Source organism: Phaseolus vulgaris, chromosome 7 (assembly GCF_051622355.1).
Source record: "Phaseolus vulgaris cultivar YP4 chromosome 7, ASM5162235v1, whole genome shotgun sequence".
NCBI classification, from domain to species: Eukaryota; Viridiplantae; Streptophyta; class Magnoliopsida; order Fabales; family Fabaceae; genus Phaseolus; species Phaseolus vulgaris.
In genome coordinates this window covers 49,627,599-49,642,753 of record NC_143504.1, presented here as the reverse complement: position 1 = coordinate 49,642,753, position 15,155 = coordinate 49,627,599, and the positions used below count along the sequence as shown (strand labels likewise).

The 15,155-nt window shown below is 34.0% G+C and overlaps 2 protein-coding genes across 3 annotated transcripts; one reads left to right on the top strand and one right to left on the bottom strand.

The window, feature by feature from the left end:
* LOC137829829 (DUF1995 domain protein, putative (DUF1995)) lies at nt 1–3,912 on the bottom strand. Of its 2 annotated transcripts, XM_090304604.1 has the most exons (10): nt 3,494–3,546; nt 3,105–3,192; nt 2,853–2,974; nt 2,533–2,646; nt 1,841–1,923; nt 1,553–1,667; nt 1,178–1,269; nt 876–941; nt 522–615; nt 1–335 (listed from the first exon to the last, which is right to left on the bottom strand). In XM_090304604.1, exons 3-10 carry the CDS (start codon nt 2,859–2,861, stop codon nt 231–233), a joined length of 678 nt encoding a protein of 225 aa, XP_090160730.1. In that variant the 5' UTR covers nt 2,862–2,974; nt 3,105–3,192; nt 3,494–3,546; the 3' UTR covers nt 1–230. The 2 variants fall into 2 exon arrangements, with proteins under 2 accessions (XP_090160730.1, XP_068492885.1); XM_068636784.1 differs by lacking the exon at nt 2,853–2,974 and having other exon boundaries at nt 3,494–3,912.
* Nucleotides 3,913–5,335: 1,423 nt separating this feature from the next.
* On the top strand, nt 5,336–9,724 carry LOC137829826 (P-loop containing nucleoside triphosphate hydrolases superfamily protein). Its single transcript, XM_068636781.2, has 12 exons — nt 5,336–5,520; nt 5,595–5,687; nt 5,825–5,967; nt 6,098–6,194; nt 6,316–6,579; nt 6,672–6,951; nt 7,336–7,497; nt 7,792–8,007; nt 8,093–8,130; nt 8,243–8,406; nt 8,488–8,601; nt 8,699–9,724. The coding sequence occupies exons 1-12, from the start codon at nt 5,514–5,516 to the stop codon at nt 9,482–9,484; spliced, it is 2,364 nt and encodes a 787-aa protein (XP_068492882.2). The 5' UTR covers nt 5,336–5,513; the 3' UTR covers nt 9,485–9,724.
* The last annotated feature ends 5,431 nt before the right edge of the window (nt 9,725–15,155 follow it).

Sequence of the window (15,155 nt, the reverse complement as noted above, 5' to 3'; positions counted from 1 at the left end):
TTAAAGAACTGGGAAAAAAGCATTTCTTATATACAGAGTAGGGATAAACACTTCACCTACAAAAGTGTCTCGCGCAAATTAGAATACATCACAACATGTAAACTTGCATCATAGTATACGATAATGAAAGTTGTAAGGTTTCTAAAATTAAGTTTAAAGGATCAAACATGTAATTGACATGAATGGGTGTGGGATGCGCTATGAAGAGAACTAGTATGAAAGATCAATCATCATATAGACTTCATCATCCTGCTAATTGAAGAGAATATGCCCGCCGCTTTGTCTAGCAAACCTTGCCCTTGCTCTGATTTCTGTTCTTCATCGTCAAATAGAATCTGCAACATGAAGGAAAAGTTACCTGAGAGATTAATCTATTGTAATATTGATTATAACTAGGAGTTATTCCCCAAACAAATCTGCTCTCTTTCCTTTCTCTAATGCTATTTTCATTATATTCAATTTCTTCTTTTCTAAGAAAATGGTTAGATAAGGCAAGGTAGTTTAGAATTGAAGCTAGTAACCTCAATGTCTTCAGCATCGGGACGGCTCTCGTATTCCTTGGCAAGCAAATATCTATTTGGCCTGTCCTTGTCATCACTGAACACTTTCCACTGTCTGAGTACATCAACAGAACAGGAAGAAAACAAAAAATCATAAATAATTTCAGCTTTGCAATTAACAGTGTATGATTTCATCAATTTTATCTCCATGGAAACAGAATATAAAAATAAGACCAGATTGCATGTTCAAAAATCAAGTGAACCAGATAATCCACTTACGAACTCAAAAGTTATTTTTTTATAAGTCGAGATAGGATGTCAATAAGATCCATATTTATATAACAATAACCTTATGAGATGGAATGGAAGACTTACCCTGGATAACACCTGAAGATTGCTCCAAATGGCATAGGTCGCATGAAATAGACAGTTGTAAAAGTGCTGTACAATAAAAAAATCAGAATTTTGTAGTCTAGTGGGATCAGAAAAACCAATTTTACAAAATAAACTGCATTAAGAATGAAAAGAACACAAAAATGAAAAGCACTCAAGGAACTTAACACATATAATAGCAGAAAAAACCAAGCACACAAAAATCCAACCCCAGTTGATGTAAATACCACTTACAGTCACTTGAAACTTAAGTAGTAAACCATGTAATGGCTCAGAAATTGTACCTTAGAAAGAAGCGCCTTAATTTCCGGACATTAAACCCAACTCCGACATCCTCACTAATCAGGCGTGGATTCCACATGATGAGGGGTTTAGGCTGCCATTGTATGTATAGTTTGAGAGAAAATTGTAAATAATACAAACATACATGGCATTGGCAATTTCTAAACTAAATGAAAGGTTGCTGAAATGGCAGAGAGGTGGCTATCTATCTCGCAGTTTATGACAGCTCTCTGGAACGAAAAATATGAGAAGTACCAACCCCTTGTCATATAAGCAGCTTTCACAAATTGTTTTACCTCATGATGAGGAATGTTTAGCACATTTTTCAGTAGACGGATGTTTAAATTTCAAGAGATCGCGAAAGTCAAGGGATTTACTGGATCATTTGAAAGATTGGATGCAATTTTCTCCACATATTCTAACATCTGATAGTCTGGAACAATCATAACCACAATCTCATCATCACCTTCCACAGGCTTCCGGTCACTCAAGCTGGATAAATAGCAAAAGAACTGAAATGTTATGGACAGCAACAGCATAGCCAACAAGTACTTTAGTAGCTAAGTGCAGTGCAAACGTCAGAATCAAATATATGATAGTACACCCCACGACTACTTTTCCGGCAGAACAAAACATACAGTGTTAATCTGAGCGCTGGAAGTTACCTTGCAAATCTAAATATAGCATCTTTCCACCGATACTGCAGAAGGGCTGCTGCACCAGCATCTGGAAATATGGCTTTAACTCTCTAACAATCAAATTCATGAAACTTAGCAACCTAGTTTACAACTTCCAAAATAAAACTACACATATCATAAAACATTAGCGAATTCAAAAGCACAATAGTTAATGAAGATAATACTCAGGAAGCATCTAGTTTGTGGATACTTATATCACAAGGAGAAAAGTTGGTGATCATAGCACAACCATCCCTTTTGTGTACTAGGTTACAACGGAGACCAATGCATTGGAGTGGAAATAGGACGCTATAGATGGCATAAATATTTTTGTGCATCCAATATTACAGAAACCGCATGGATGAGTTATGATAGTGACTCACTAGAAAGAAACCTATTCTATTTAAATGACGTGAACATATTAATACCACATGCAATCACATTATGAAGAATGTATGTAGAGGTAAGAAAGGTCTTAAACTTTAGGTTTGAACCAAATTCAATCTTACAAAAACAGACTTTTCCAAAAAGGATTGCATCCACTTAAATACTCTATTTTAACATACTGCAATTAAGGCAGCTTTCCAACAATAGAGAATAGAAAAACATTTCAAATTCAAATATTCCTTCATAATTTCATGTGCTGTAAGTTTATAACTACCGGAATACATCCCACTAACCTGGAATTTTGTTTTCTCAATGAGTGTATCCAAAAAGATCCTTGACAATTCCCAGAGTTCAACCTGCGCACCTTCGTCATCTAAAAATTGCAGTTGGGGGATTAAAAGTTCAACCTGTAAGACAGTTAAAAATAGTTTTAGGACAAGATGCATTTGGCGCTAAGCAACTGAAAGAAAACAATTATTAACTTTGATTGACAGACCAATCCCTCAGTAAACTGCATTCTCCATAGCAACATTTTTAAGCTGCCTCGGCTTAAACATTTAGTTACATAATATAAAATAATGAAAAAAATAATTTTGCTCTTACTTCTTCTCACCTTTAACATGCTAAATTTATAAAGTTATTGATCTTAACCAGGTTAAGTTGACTAAGCTCGTTAGAAGGATTGCCATGCCAAAGAAGATGCTCAGCACAACATTTTAGTGAAAAATCTTCATCCTCCAAAAAAAAATATAAAAGAAACATATTTTTAATTGGAACTGTTCCTAAACCAGCAGTGCAGAACTTGGAACAAATGACAATTTTGTGTGAAATAAAGAAAAGAAGGAAAAACATTTCTTCTACATACTGTGGCTCTCATCCCTCCTGAAGATACAAATAAGCCTGCGGCCTCGCTAGATTGCCTCACTGCACCCTCCAAGTCTGAAGGCAAGCAACTGCAATAGAAAGCAAGAAAGTGAACAACTTTTTTATACCCATTGGAATGTATATCTAACTTCATCAATCTACCTTTTTCCTATCCCCATATGACTTCAAAATATGGTGACTCAAAATTGACAGACACGCTTAAATTGCCTAAGAATGCGAGACATTGAGTTTCTAGAACACAATCCAGAACAAAACAAAACATCCTTCACAGAGATAAGAGTCCAATGTATGGAAAATAGTAACAGGATCCACCCACTGTTGCCTGAGACTTACAAAAATAATAATCTCCAAATTGTAAAGTAGTAATACCTGTCATCTTCCTCATCACCATCCTTAACAGAAGTAACAATATTTTCTTCTAAGGAGAATGGTGGATCAGGCTCTGGGGATTCGGTTTGGAACTTCTCAAACTTGGCAAAAACTCTGAAGGTGGAGTTCGAAGGGTGAAGGGAAAGGCCATTGTAGGCGCAAAGTAGAGGGTGTGAAAAAGATAAGGAAAAAGGTGTGGCTGAGGTTGGAAGGGGTATTGAAGGATGGTAGTTACAGTGGAAGTTGCAGGCTATGGTTGAAGAAGCCATTTATGTGTTGTATGTTAAGTGTTAATTTGTTCATTGCCCAAAGGCCATGGATAATAATTCACCAATATTGCAATTTGCTTCCAACTTCCTCCTTTCAAACCATGCCTTCTACTTCAATACCCTCATCCTTATAACTCCAATATAAAAACCAGATTGGTGTTTAAATAAAATATATTATATTCACACAAAAATGTTGGAAAAATCAAATTTTATTCTTCTTAAAAATCTTTAATTATTCAAAAATATTAATTAAGGCTTTAATGTTAAAATATATTAATATTAAGTCATACTTGACAGATATTAACTTATATGACATCAATTTTATAATGTAGAATTAATTTATAAAAAAAATAACAACAAATATGAAAATTATCAAATAAAAATCAATATTTAGAAACCAAAATAATTAGTTGTAATAGTAACTAAATTAGAGACCGTTTTAGAAACTAAAAAAAATTGATTTTTAAATTAATTTCTATTATTGTGAAATAATTTTTAAATTAGTATCTAATTAGTAATCAATGTTTTAATTATTAATTATTTAGATTTTAAATTTGGTAGAAAAACTTTGATAGTTAATTTGATACCAATTTAGAAATCATTTAACAATAGAAACTAATTTAGAAACCAAAAATTTAAACTAATTTAGAAACCAAAAATTTATTTACTCTCTAAGAAGATCTTTAATTTAGTCACTAATACTTGATTATTTATTGTTTATAAAATTGGTTAGTGTATATAATATATAATCTGAATTTACAACTAATTCAAACCATTTAAAAGACTTTACACCATTTTTTTTTTTTTATGTTTCACTTGTTTAAAGTAAAAGTTTGACACGTAAATGTGGAATTTTTTTATAGGAGAAAAAGTTGTAGATAAATTGACACGCTTAAAGAAGATTCTGTAACCGTAAATTTAAAAGGCAAGAAAATATTTCGGAATTATTGTAATGATTTATGACTTGGATATTTTAATAATTTATATTTTATACGTTATTTTTTTTATCATAGAGTTATACTGTTTTTAGTTCAGAATTATTATATGATAAAATATATTAATATTAAGTCATTTCTGACAAACATTTTTTAAGGAGCACATCATAAACTTTATCAATTTTCAAATTATGAGTTTAATCGAGTTATATAACGTCTTGCAACTTTCACTAAAACGAGTGTGACCTTAGCCACCACTTACCAATTTTGGATTGCACAATTATTTTTTGTTTCCAAAAAATGACTTTTTAAATTATGCAATCTAGAAGAAAAAATAATTTACAAATTAGGTAATTCATAAGTTTTTTTTGAAAAAAAAAATGAATTATAAATTTTGTAATCCAGAATTCAAATTAGATAATCTAAAAGACATTTTTGACTTTTAAATTATACAATTAAAAAAAGATTAGATGAGAATTTTCATATTTATAGATGCATTAAAAAATGTATGGAGGTACAGGAAGCAATGAACTTAATGAAAACAACATAGCCCATTCCCACAAAAAGGTTGGGCTTTCGAAGTTTGGGTTGCCTATACCAAGGCCCAAAACAGGTGCGGACGCTCCTGAGAATTTGATATTGTCAAACGGCCGTTGTAGTTTCAAACTTTGAAATCTGAAAAAGAAAACAACGGTACAATATTGCTCTATTGCTCTCTTGCTCCCTATTGCTCTCTTGCTCCCTATTGCTCTCTTGCTCTCTATTGCTCAGGAAGTTGGATCTTGGAATCGTGTGTCACCATTCTCTCAGAGAACCATGAACGGTACTCTCACTTTCTCTCTACTCACTGATTGAATTAATCACCTATTCTTTGACGCAAATCGCCGATTCTTGCAGATCAATCCATTCAAATCCAAATGCTCGCTGAAAAATTCCACCGCTTCGTTCTTGACTGCGAACTCAAACAACCGTTGATCACTCCTGAATCAGGTTCCCTCTCTTTTCTCTATTCAACTTCCCATTTCCATTTGGAACGAACAAAAAGAAAATCAATTACCTTAATCTCAGCCAAATTACGTTGTTAATTCTGATGCTGGGTCGTTTGTCGATTTGTGGAAATTCGTCAGAGGATGTATCGAAGCAAGTGAACGAGAACTCAGACTCCATGGATGAAAACAGTGTGTCACATGGAACCCATGAAGCTTCTCCGGATAAGGGTCACACACTTCCCATATTGAAGAAAATACTTGATGTCGGCACCAAAATTCAGGTAAATCTTTAGTCTTATTTTAAACCCACGTTGAATCATGTCTCTTTCTTTTCCTTAGATTTCTGGATTCTCTGTTCGCATTCTGTTTATCTTTCGTAAACTTTATTTTACCGTATGGTTCATGCTTTAGGATTTGAAGAAGGATCATATAGCATTGTCTGATGAAGTGAAGCTCACTGTTGAATCTTTTCCGGGCACTGATGTTTTGAAGTCCGTGCAGCTTCTCGGTATGCTTCTAGTAGAAAACTACAAAAATACATGAAAAGTTGAATACTCTCTCTCTATATATATATGGTTAATTTTTTAACTATAATTTTAATAGCTTTTGGGATTTTCTTCTGGTATTAGGTGCTGAATATGAACTCTTAAAAAGAAAGTACCTGGATGAGTCCTCTGAGCGTAGGCGGCTTTACAATGAAGTAATTGAACTCAAGGGGAATATCAGAGTTTTCTGCAGATGCAGACCATTAAATGAGAGTGAAATTGCTAATGGGTCTGCATCTGTTGTCAATTTTGAGTCGTCTTCAGATAATGAACTTCAAGTCATTTGTGCAGAATCTTCTAAAAAGCAATTTAAATTTGATCATGTATTTGGGCCAGAAGATAACCAAGGTAACGAAAAAGTTGCATCTTTTATTGGTTTTGCAATGAAGAATTTTTTTTATGGAAAATTATGGAGACTGAACGCATTTTGTGTTATGCAGATGCTGTTTTTCAACAGACCAAACCCATTGTTACATCAGTATTGGATGGGTACAATGTCTGCATTTTTGCCTATGGGCAAACTGGAACTGGGAAAACATTCACTATGGAAGGAACACCAGAACACAGGGGAGTTAACTACCGAACCCTGGAAGAATTATTTCGGATAACTGAAGAGAGACATGGCGCAATGAAGTATGAATTGTCTGTGAGCATGCTGGAGGTTTACAATGAGAAGATAAGAGATCTGTTGGTGGAAAATTCAACTCAACCAACAAAAAAGTGAGTGCTTAGATCTCCCGAGTAATTAGCATTGTCGTTTGTAGCTCTTTTGTTCTAGAATTTAGCTGCCAATTAGTATATGATGTTAATGTGCTAATAAAAACAAGATCTGAGAATTCTTTTGACATATTGCTGTGCTGGATAAAGAATCTGAAAAGGATAGAAACATGACACTATAGTTTCGTGGTTCTAAACAAGGCACTCTTTTGAGATGCATAGTTGTATAACCATCTCTACATGTCAACTAATCTGCAACCAGCTAATAAACGAATTAATGTAGTTTTCAGTTTTCCTTCGCTCCTACCCAACTGGATGCATGGAATTTTGATGTATAAAATGTTTGGTATCACTCACTGATGAAGAAAACAAATTTCTAAACTTTAGATTGGAGATAAAGCAAGCTGCCGAAGGAACCCAAGATGTCCCTGGACTTATTGAAGCTCGTGTTTACGGAACAGAAGATGTGTGGGAAATGCTTAAGACTGGAAATCTAGTCAGATCAGTTGGATCCACCTGTGCAAATGAGCTTAGCAGCCGTTCTCACTGGTACAGCTAGATTCTTACAGAGTGACTCATTTTGACTCATTTTTTGCTTGTACTTTATTTTTACTTCTAAACTTATATGTATTGTATACCTTTGAAGATCTTAATTCTTAAATATTTTAATCATATTAAATTAAATAGTAGTTTTTTCCTTTAATAGATCATGTTTTAAGCCGAGGCAGTTACTTTCTTTAGGGCCAGTAGATGTAATATCTTTATCTCAATGACACTCACAGTTTTGGCAGAAGTGTTATTAATAATTATAGATAAATGATCAAGAGGTGCTTTTACATGCAGCTTGTTACGGGTAACTGTAATGGGAGAAAATTTAATTAATGGCCAGAGAACAAAGAGTCACCTTTGGCTAGTAGACTTAGCTGGCAGTGAGCGAGTGGGAAAAACTGAAGCTGAAGGAGAAAGACTGAAGGAATCTCAATTCATAAATAAGTCTCTTTCAGCGCTTGGTGATGTTATTTCTGCCCTAGCTTCTAAATCAGCTCACATTCCTTACAGGCAAGTCTCTTTTCCTCTCTTAAATACACTCGAACTGTGAATGGTCCTTATTCTAATTATTATTTGTGTCCTCTGGTTTTGACAGGAACTCAAAACTCACTCATATGCTGCAAAGTTCTTTAGGTGAGATTCCACTTCAACATTATGAATTTATGATCCTTTGGAAATGACTGTGTTTTGATTTCACGCCTGCAGTTTTATAACTGTTAGTGTTTGATATGTGGTCGAAATGCAGGTGGAGACTGCAAAACGTTAATGTTTGTGCAGGTAAGTCCAAGCTCAGCAGACTTGGGAGAGACACTTTGCTCACTGAATTTCGCCACCCGCGTCCGTGGAATCGAGGGTGGCCCAGCTCGCAAGCAAGTAGACCACACTGAGCTGTTTAAGTACAAGCAAATGGTAAGCTAGTGTGAAATTGTTCTAATAAACATAACCATGGTTTTTCAATTCCTGAAGCTCAGAAATTTTGTATAATTAAAGGCAGAAAAGCTCAAACAGGACGAGAAGGAAACAAAGAAATTACAGGATAACTTGCAAATTGCGCAACTCAGGCTTGCTGCAAGAGAACACCATTGTAAAACCCTTCAGGAAAAGGTATATTCTTCAGAACATGCAGTGGAAGTTACTCAGACAATATGATGTTTATCTTTTCTATTCAAAGTGATTCATAATTTCATATACTCCGTGACAGGTTCGGGACCTGGAGAACCAGATAGCTGAAGAAAGAAAGCACAGACTAAAGCAAGAAAGTAGAGCACTTGCTGCTGTTTCAGCTCAACCGTCATTATCATCGCAACACACAAAAGCTCAGACAACAGTGACAGACAAGAAGCCACCACTGAATCCATCCAAACTCAGACAACCACTGAGAAAAATAACCAACTCCTTGCCTCCACAGTGTCCTCTAAGATCAAAGAGTTACACCACATTCATGAATGAAAAGGAAAACAATGTGAGAAGGGCTTCAATGGTCACCAATTCCGTGAGGCCATCTGCGCCATCAACAACAGGGCAGTTCTTTCAGGCAAGGAGGCGGGTGTCCGTTGCCGTGAGACCACCTTCAACATCAACAACGCAGGTCATTCAGCCAAGGAGGAGGGTTTCCATTGCCACACTACCTTCTCACACAACTTCTGGCATGTCAACTCCACTCCGTGCCTCAGCAGCATTCCGAGTTACCAGTGGAAGCAGTCAGCAATCACGGATAAGATGCCAAAGGAAAGATAGGTATTCAAGTTTGTTTGTTCCATTGCCAGAGTTGAGAGAATCAATGATGACAACACCATTGTCTGTAAGGAGCAGCAGCAAGTTTATGATGAACAGTCCAACACAGGCAGATTCCAGGATGATGGGGCCCCCTAGGAATCAACCTGTTCTTGCTCTACAACGTAAACCTGTGGTCTGGAGTCCTCTGAAGCTAAGAACTATGAACAGAAAGTCATCACTCCTGCCATATCGCCCAACCCAAATGCAGTAAACATTGTTTTCTCAAACAATGTAAGATAGTGGAGCTTTTTTTTCTATAATGCCAACGTGTATAAATTAGTGTGCTGTGTTTGGTTTATGAATCAACCCAGATTCAATTAAATTTTTCTCAAAACATGTCATGGCAAATACTCGTGTATGTTCGATCAAATTTCTGATCTCACATTTAAGTTTTCAATTCTTGCTTTTACTCATTTGCGTTTTGAATAAATAAGTGTATTATGTGATCTTACATTTCAAAGGCAAGACCGTATCATTCATTCAATTATATTAATTAATAGTAACTAATAAAATTTAAAGATCACTAGCTATCACCAAATTACCACTCCGAAGTGCTTCTGCCAAATTACAAACATGCATCCAATGAATTTTGCCAAATTCAATCCAATAAAGCAATGACTCATTCCCGCACTAACCATTGCTAATCATGTCACAGATAACAAATGCACCACGGCATCATGTTCACAGTCATTAAGCACCTCAACGACTCCTACAAATGCACCACAGCATCATGCTCATAGACTCATTGAGCACCTCAACGACTCCTATAGGAGGTGAATTTTAAATTCACTTGAAGTTGTGTAGGTGAAACACGTTTTCTTGAGATCGGGAGTTGTCTCATGATTCACGACTTCAATTAATTAACTTCTAAACTTAACAAAGCTGTGAAGATATCCCAAGATGTTAAAATAATAATTAAAGTTATCATTTTCTATAATAACTTTAATCTCGTAGATTTGGAGTTATGTAGGTTTGAAACAATTTCACTAAATAAGTTTTTCTCTACCCCACAACTTATTCATAATAACAAAAATGAATTTCACTCTTAACATAAACTTCCTTTGAATTAACTACCATCAATGTCCAAAGGATGCATTATTAACTTGTTGTGCGGATAAGCTGTCTAACTTATGATTTATTCATATAGACTCATTTCATTGGTATAATAGTCTTTCACCTAGTCTATTCTTAGAATTTTAAGAATAGGTATAGTCTACCTATGTTTCGTTTTTGTTAACATATGGGTTTTGGTCTAATTCTCCCATAGTTTTTTGTATTTTCTTTCTTTTTCTTTTTTCTTTTAATAATACTTTTTTTCATGTGATGGTAGATGATTGTTGTTACTTGGGGTGTCAACCTAGTTGAAATGTCAAGTTTCATAATGATGCCTTCTTTTTACGACAAGTGCACTGCATTGTCAGAAGTAATAATTTGTCCCTAAGAACGAATATCAACCCTGCAAGTAACAGTTGAATTATCAAGTACAATGTTCGCTTAATATAAAACATAACAATTAAAAGTGTGTTGAAAGTGTTGTGTTGACGATGATTAATAAGAAAACAAACAAAGAATTGGTTGCTTCAAGTTGGAAAAATAGGGATTAGGTTTCATCTTTCTCACTCTCATGTATTTTTATTAGTTTGTTTACATTATGTTCTTTGATTGAAATTGGTGCCTGTATAAAATTTATTTATATCGAATCCTCGCATATTTATACAAACAACTTAGAATCAAGCTCAAACGTTAATAACAATCAACATTTCAAGTTTATTCTTAGAACTCAAATATGTTAAGTATTGTTTATTGTTGTTTAGATCAGAACCCTAAAAATACTTTTTTAGATTTAAGATTCTAGATCAAAAGTTAGAAGCAAAAAAACAACACTAATAATCAATCAAGAACAAAATATTATATTATATTTAAATATCACATCAATACATAAGAGTTCGAACATATTACTCTAAATCTCAAAGAGTAGAATCAGTCACTCGTAATGACTAGTACACGCAAGGATGACATGAAAAGAAGATCCAGGATGTTTCTCTTTGACAATTTCCTCCTCTAATGTTTCCTGCTCCTCCTATTCTTCCAATTAGATAACAATTCACTCAATGGTGTTTTCCTATCAATTTGACACACTAAGGTTTAGCCTATAGCCCCCTATTTAACCTAATTTACTAGGGGTAGCTAACTTCCTACATTGCGGTGATGAGCTAAGTGACAAAAACATAAAATTGTCCAATTTCTCTGACAGAGTGGTCTTTAAGCCTAACTCAACCCCATAAAACCGGCTCATGAGGTTGAGGTTTGCACCCACTTATATACAATGAAATCTCCAACACACCCCCTCACGCCGAGACTGTCAACTTGTGCGTGGGACTATATATTATGGGTGGTCCGATAGCGGCCCGATAGCGGGTGGCCTAATAAGCCCAACAAATACTCACTAGGATAGGCTCGAAATGGCTCTGATACCATCGTTGCTGAGTAGAACTTTTTTGCTCTTTTTGTGCGTTCCGGGCCTTACAACTTTCTCCTTTTAACTTATTTTATTCTCTTTAACACAGTTATCTTCATTCTTCCCTAAAAACCTGAAATTAACACAAAATTTGGGAATAAAATTCTTATTCAAATAAAGATCATAAAAAATGTATAAATTCATAAATTAGAGATTATTTTATATGTAATTTAGCAATTAAGACTCATAAGTGTCTATATTTTAATATGAAATATTACTGAAATTAGACACGTATTACTCTTCCCAACTTAGAATCTTGTTTGTCCTCGAACAAAGTAAATGAATATAATTGAATTTAAATATCAAACAACTTAATTCACTAAACAACAAATCAAATTAGAAACTTATGACGTTCCAAATTCAAATATAGAAAAATATAAAAACAATCAACTTCTAGGATAAAATCAAAACAATATAATGACAATTCATTAAGAAATTACTTCTCATATGCTCACAGGTAAGTGTTTCTCTCTATTTTCACTGAATCATAATAAATCATAGTTGCTTTTCATTTCATCTTCCTATCATAAACATATTAGAAACAAGAATCTTGATGTCTTTTCCAAGGTTGTAATGAGGTTAGGCTTCCAAAAAGTATTGGTTTTTCAGTTAACAAAATGCACATCTTAAAGAAGAAAAACATACCTACAATCCAATTATGGAGAACATATATGTTATCTATTCACAATTTTTTTTTAGTTCACACTTTTCCTCATTTTTTTTCTACCTTTTCATGATTTCCAACACGATTTTTTTTCTTTTTTTCAATAGGAATATATTCTTCCTATTTTCAACTTTCAACAATCAGAACCAACCATTCCCTTCTCTATATGTACTGCATCTATGTTCTCCTTCCTTAGACAAGTCAAAGGGTAGGGAAATATATATCAAAGGTTAGGGTGCTATAATAACAAAAATTCTTGGCCCAAAGGGGATATAAAAAAATGGAATTCTAATAAGATAAAGGTTGGCTATTTGGCCTTGGGTTCCTAATTAACACAAATGTCTCAATCATCTTCATGCTCTTTTATGATGTAACACAAAATAAAAATTAAGCAACTACAATTGTCAATTCATCAGTAAAACTCTCAAAACTGTATAAGGTTCTCACACTCACTTGGTTTAATTGGCCTCATTCCTTTATGTTTTGTCATTCTCTGTTCTAATCAACGATCCTGTTAAATTTTCATGTATCACAATTTCAACTACATTTGAATAGAAATTCAATCATATTTTCCTTTCTAACCTGTGTCTAATTCATCTCACTATTTAATATTTAAACACAAATTCCTTTTTTCCACATATTAACATTCCAATTCTTTTTTATTTAAGAAAAATAAACTAGAAAACGAATTAAATTAAAACTTAAATTTATTCAAGAAAAATAATTCAAGACATAAAAATAACCAAAAAAAAGCAGCTAACAGAAAACTAAAGCAAAAAGTAAATAAAACAAACTAAACAAATAAGCAAATAATCAGAAAACAAAACAACCGCAAAATAAATAATATTAAAAAAAATAACTGAAAAGAAAAGAAAATTAGAAAGATAAAACTATGTTTTTGCTTAATCCTCTTTTCCTAAGAAGTCCTTCATCTCTGTTTTAAAATCTTCATCTATTGTTCTATATGGCCTTGCTTCATTTGCTGGATCTACCCCCTGAATAATAGAACCTGTCCTCAGGCCAAAATACTTAAGTTCAAACTGATCGGGAGACATATAAGGATTGGGTTGCCTTTGAGATTATTTTTTTTGCAAAAAAAAAACAATTGCTTGAGCGAGATTCCCTGGGAGAAACTTAATTTTTCCGACATAAAACTTACTTTAGCTAGAATTTGCTCGCTTGAGTGATAATTTCGTTGTCAATCTCGCTCAAGCGAGATTCTCGCTTGAGCGAGATAACTCCCGAGAACACCCCACTTTTCGTCATTTAACTTGCCTGAGCGAGATTTGACTCACTTGGGCAAGAATCCCTGCAAGAAAACATGTCAAAACAAAGATAACAACACTACATAAAACTAAAATGTGGACTGAGTTGTCTCCTAGTAAGCGCTCGTTTAACGTCATATAGCTTGACGCTTGTGTCTTTAAGGGTCATAAAAAAGGATTACCGTAGTGAGTTTTTCCTGTTCATTACCCAAGTAAGGTTTTACCCTTTGACCATTTACAACCCAGCTTATGTGTGATTTTGGTTCTTCTAACTCTATTGCTCCATAAGGCTTGACCTCTTTCACAACATAAGGACCTGACCATTTAGATTTTAATTTCCCAGGAAAAAGTCTCAATCTAGAATTGAATAAAGGCACAAACTGACCGGGGTGAAAATTTCTTTCCACAATCTTCTTGTCGTGATATTTCTTTGTGCATTTTTTTATAAAGCTTTGAAGAACTATATGCCTTTAATCTCATCTCTTCAAGTTCTTGGATTTGCAATTTTCTCTTTCCCCAGCTCCTTTAACATCTAAATTTAGTGTCTTTAATGTCCAATATGCTTTCTATTCCAATTCCATCGGAAGATGGCAAGCTTTTCCATAAATTAGCTGAAATGGGGAAAGGAAAGTAGGAGTTTTAAATGTAGTCTTATACGCCCACAAATTTTCATCAAGTTTGATCGACCTATCTTTCCTTGATGCAACAACCGTTTTCTCTAATATTTTCTTAATTTCTTTATTAGAAACTTATGCTTGCCCATTTGTTTGTGGGTGGTAAGCTGATGCCACCTTATGATTAACCCCATAATGCTCTAACACTTTTTTCAACTGGGTATTACAAAAATGAGACCCACCGTCACTTATCAATACTCTTGGATAGTGCCAAATATGCAAAAAATATTTCTTTTAAGAAATTTAATGATTGTCTTAGAATCTGTATGTCGTGCTGGAATTGCTTTCACCCATTTAGAAACATACTCAATTGCTACTAATATATATTCATTTGAAAAGAAGATGGCAAGGGCCCTATAAAATCAATGCCCTAACAATCAAAAACCTCAATTTCTTGAATATTTTGTAATGGCATTTCATGTCTTCTATAAACGCTTTCTGTCCTTTAGCACCTGCCACATCTCTGTACTAACGCATGTGTATCTTTAAACAACGAGGGAAAAAAAATCCGATTGAAGAATATCTTTTATTATCTAATCACCTTCATTTACTTTTAACCAATTGTGATAAAATTAATCATATTTAGTTACATATATACTTTTACATGTGTAGTGGGTGGGTATTGGGAGGAGAATTGTTAACTATATGTGAATCTTTATCCTTTATGTTTTTGTGTTGTTTTAAAGTTACTATGATAACCAAAGTTCAATCATCGCATATTTTTCTTCAATTTTTTCTTATTATTACATGGATTGGGTGAA

What these genes read in the sequence shown, in the direction of transcription:
- LOC137829826 (XM_068636781.2), top strand. An exon ending in GTTGATCACTCCTGAATCAG is followed by an intron (nt 5,688 to 5,824) that starts GTTCCCTCTCTT and finishes GAAATTCGTCAG; the next exon opens with AGGATGTATCGAAGCAAGTG. An exon ending in GAAGTCCGTGCAGCTTCTCG is followed by an intron (nt 6,195 to 6,315) that starts GTATGCTTCTAG and finishes TTCTGGTATTAG; the next exon opens with GTGCTGAATATGAACTCTTA.
- LOC137829829 (XM_068636784.1), bottom strand. Translation starts at nt 3,762, where the DNA reads ATGGCTTCTTCAACCATAGCCTGCAACTTCCACTGTAACTACCATCCT. An exon ending in GGTGATGAGGAAGATGACAG is followed by an intron (nt 3,193 to 3,493) that starts GTATTACTACTT and finishes TTTCTATTGCAG; the next exon opens with TTGCTTGCCTTCAGACTTGG. An exon ending in CAGGAGGGATGAGAGCCACA is followed by an intron (nt 2,647 to 3,104) that starts GTATGTAGAAGA and finishes ACTGTCTTACAG; the next exon opens with GTTGAACTTTTAATCCCCCA.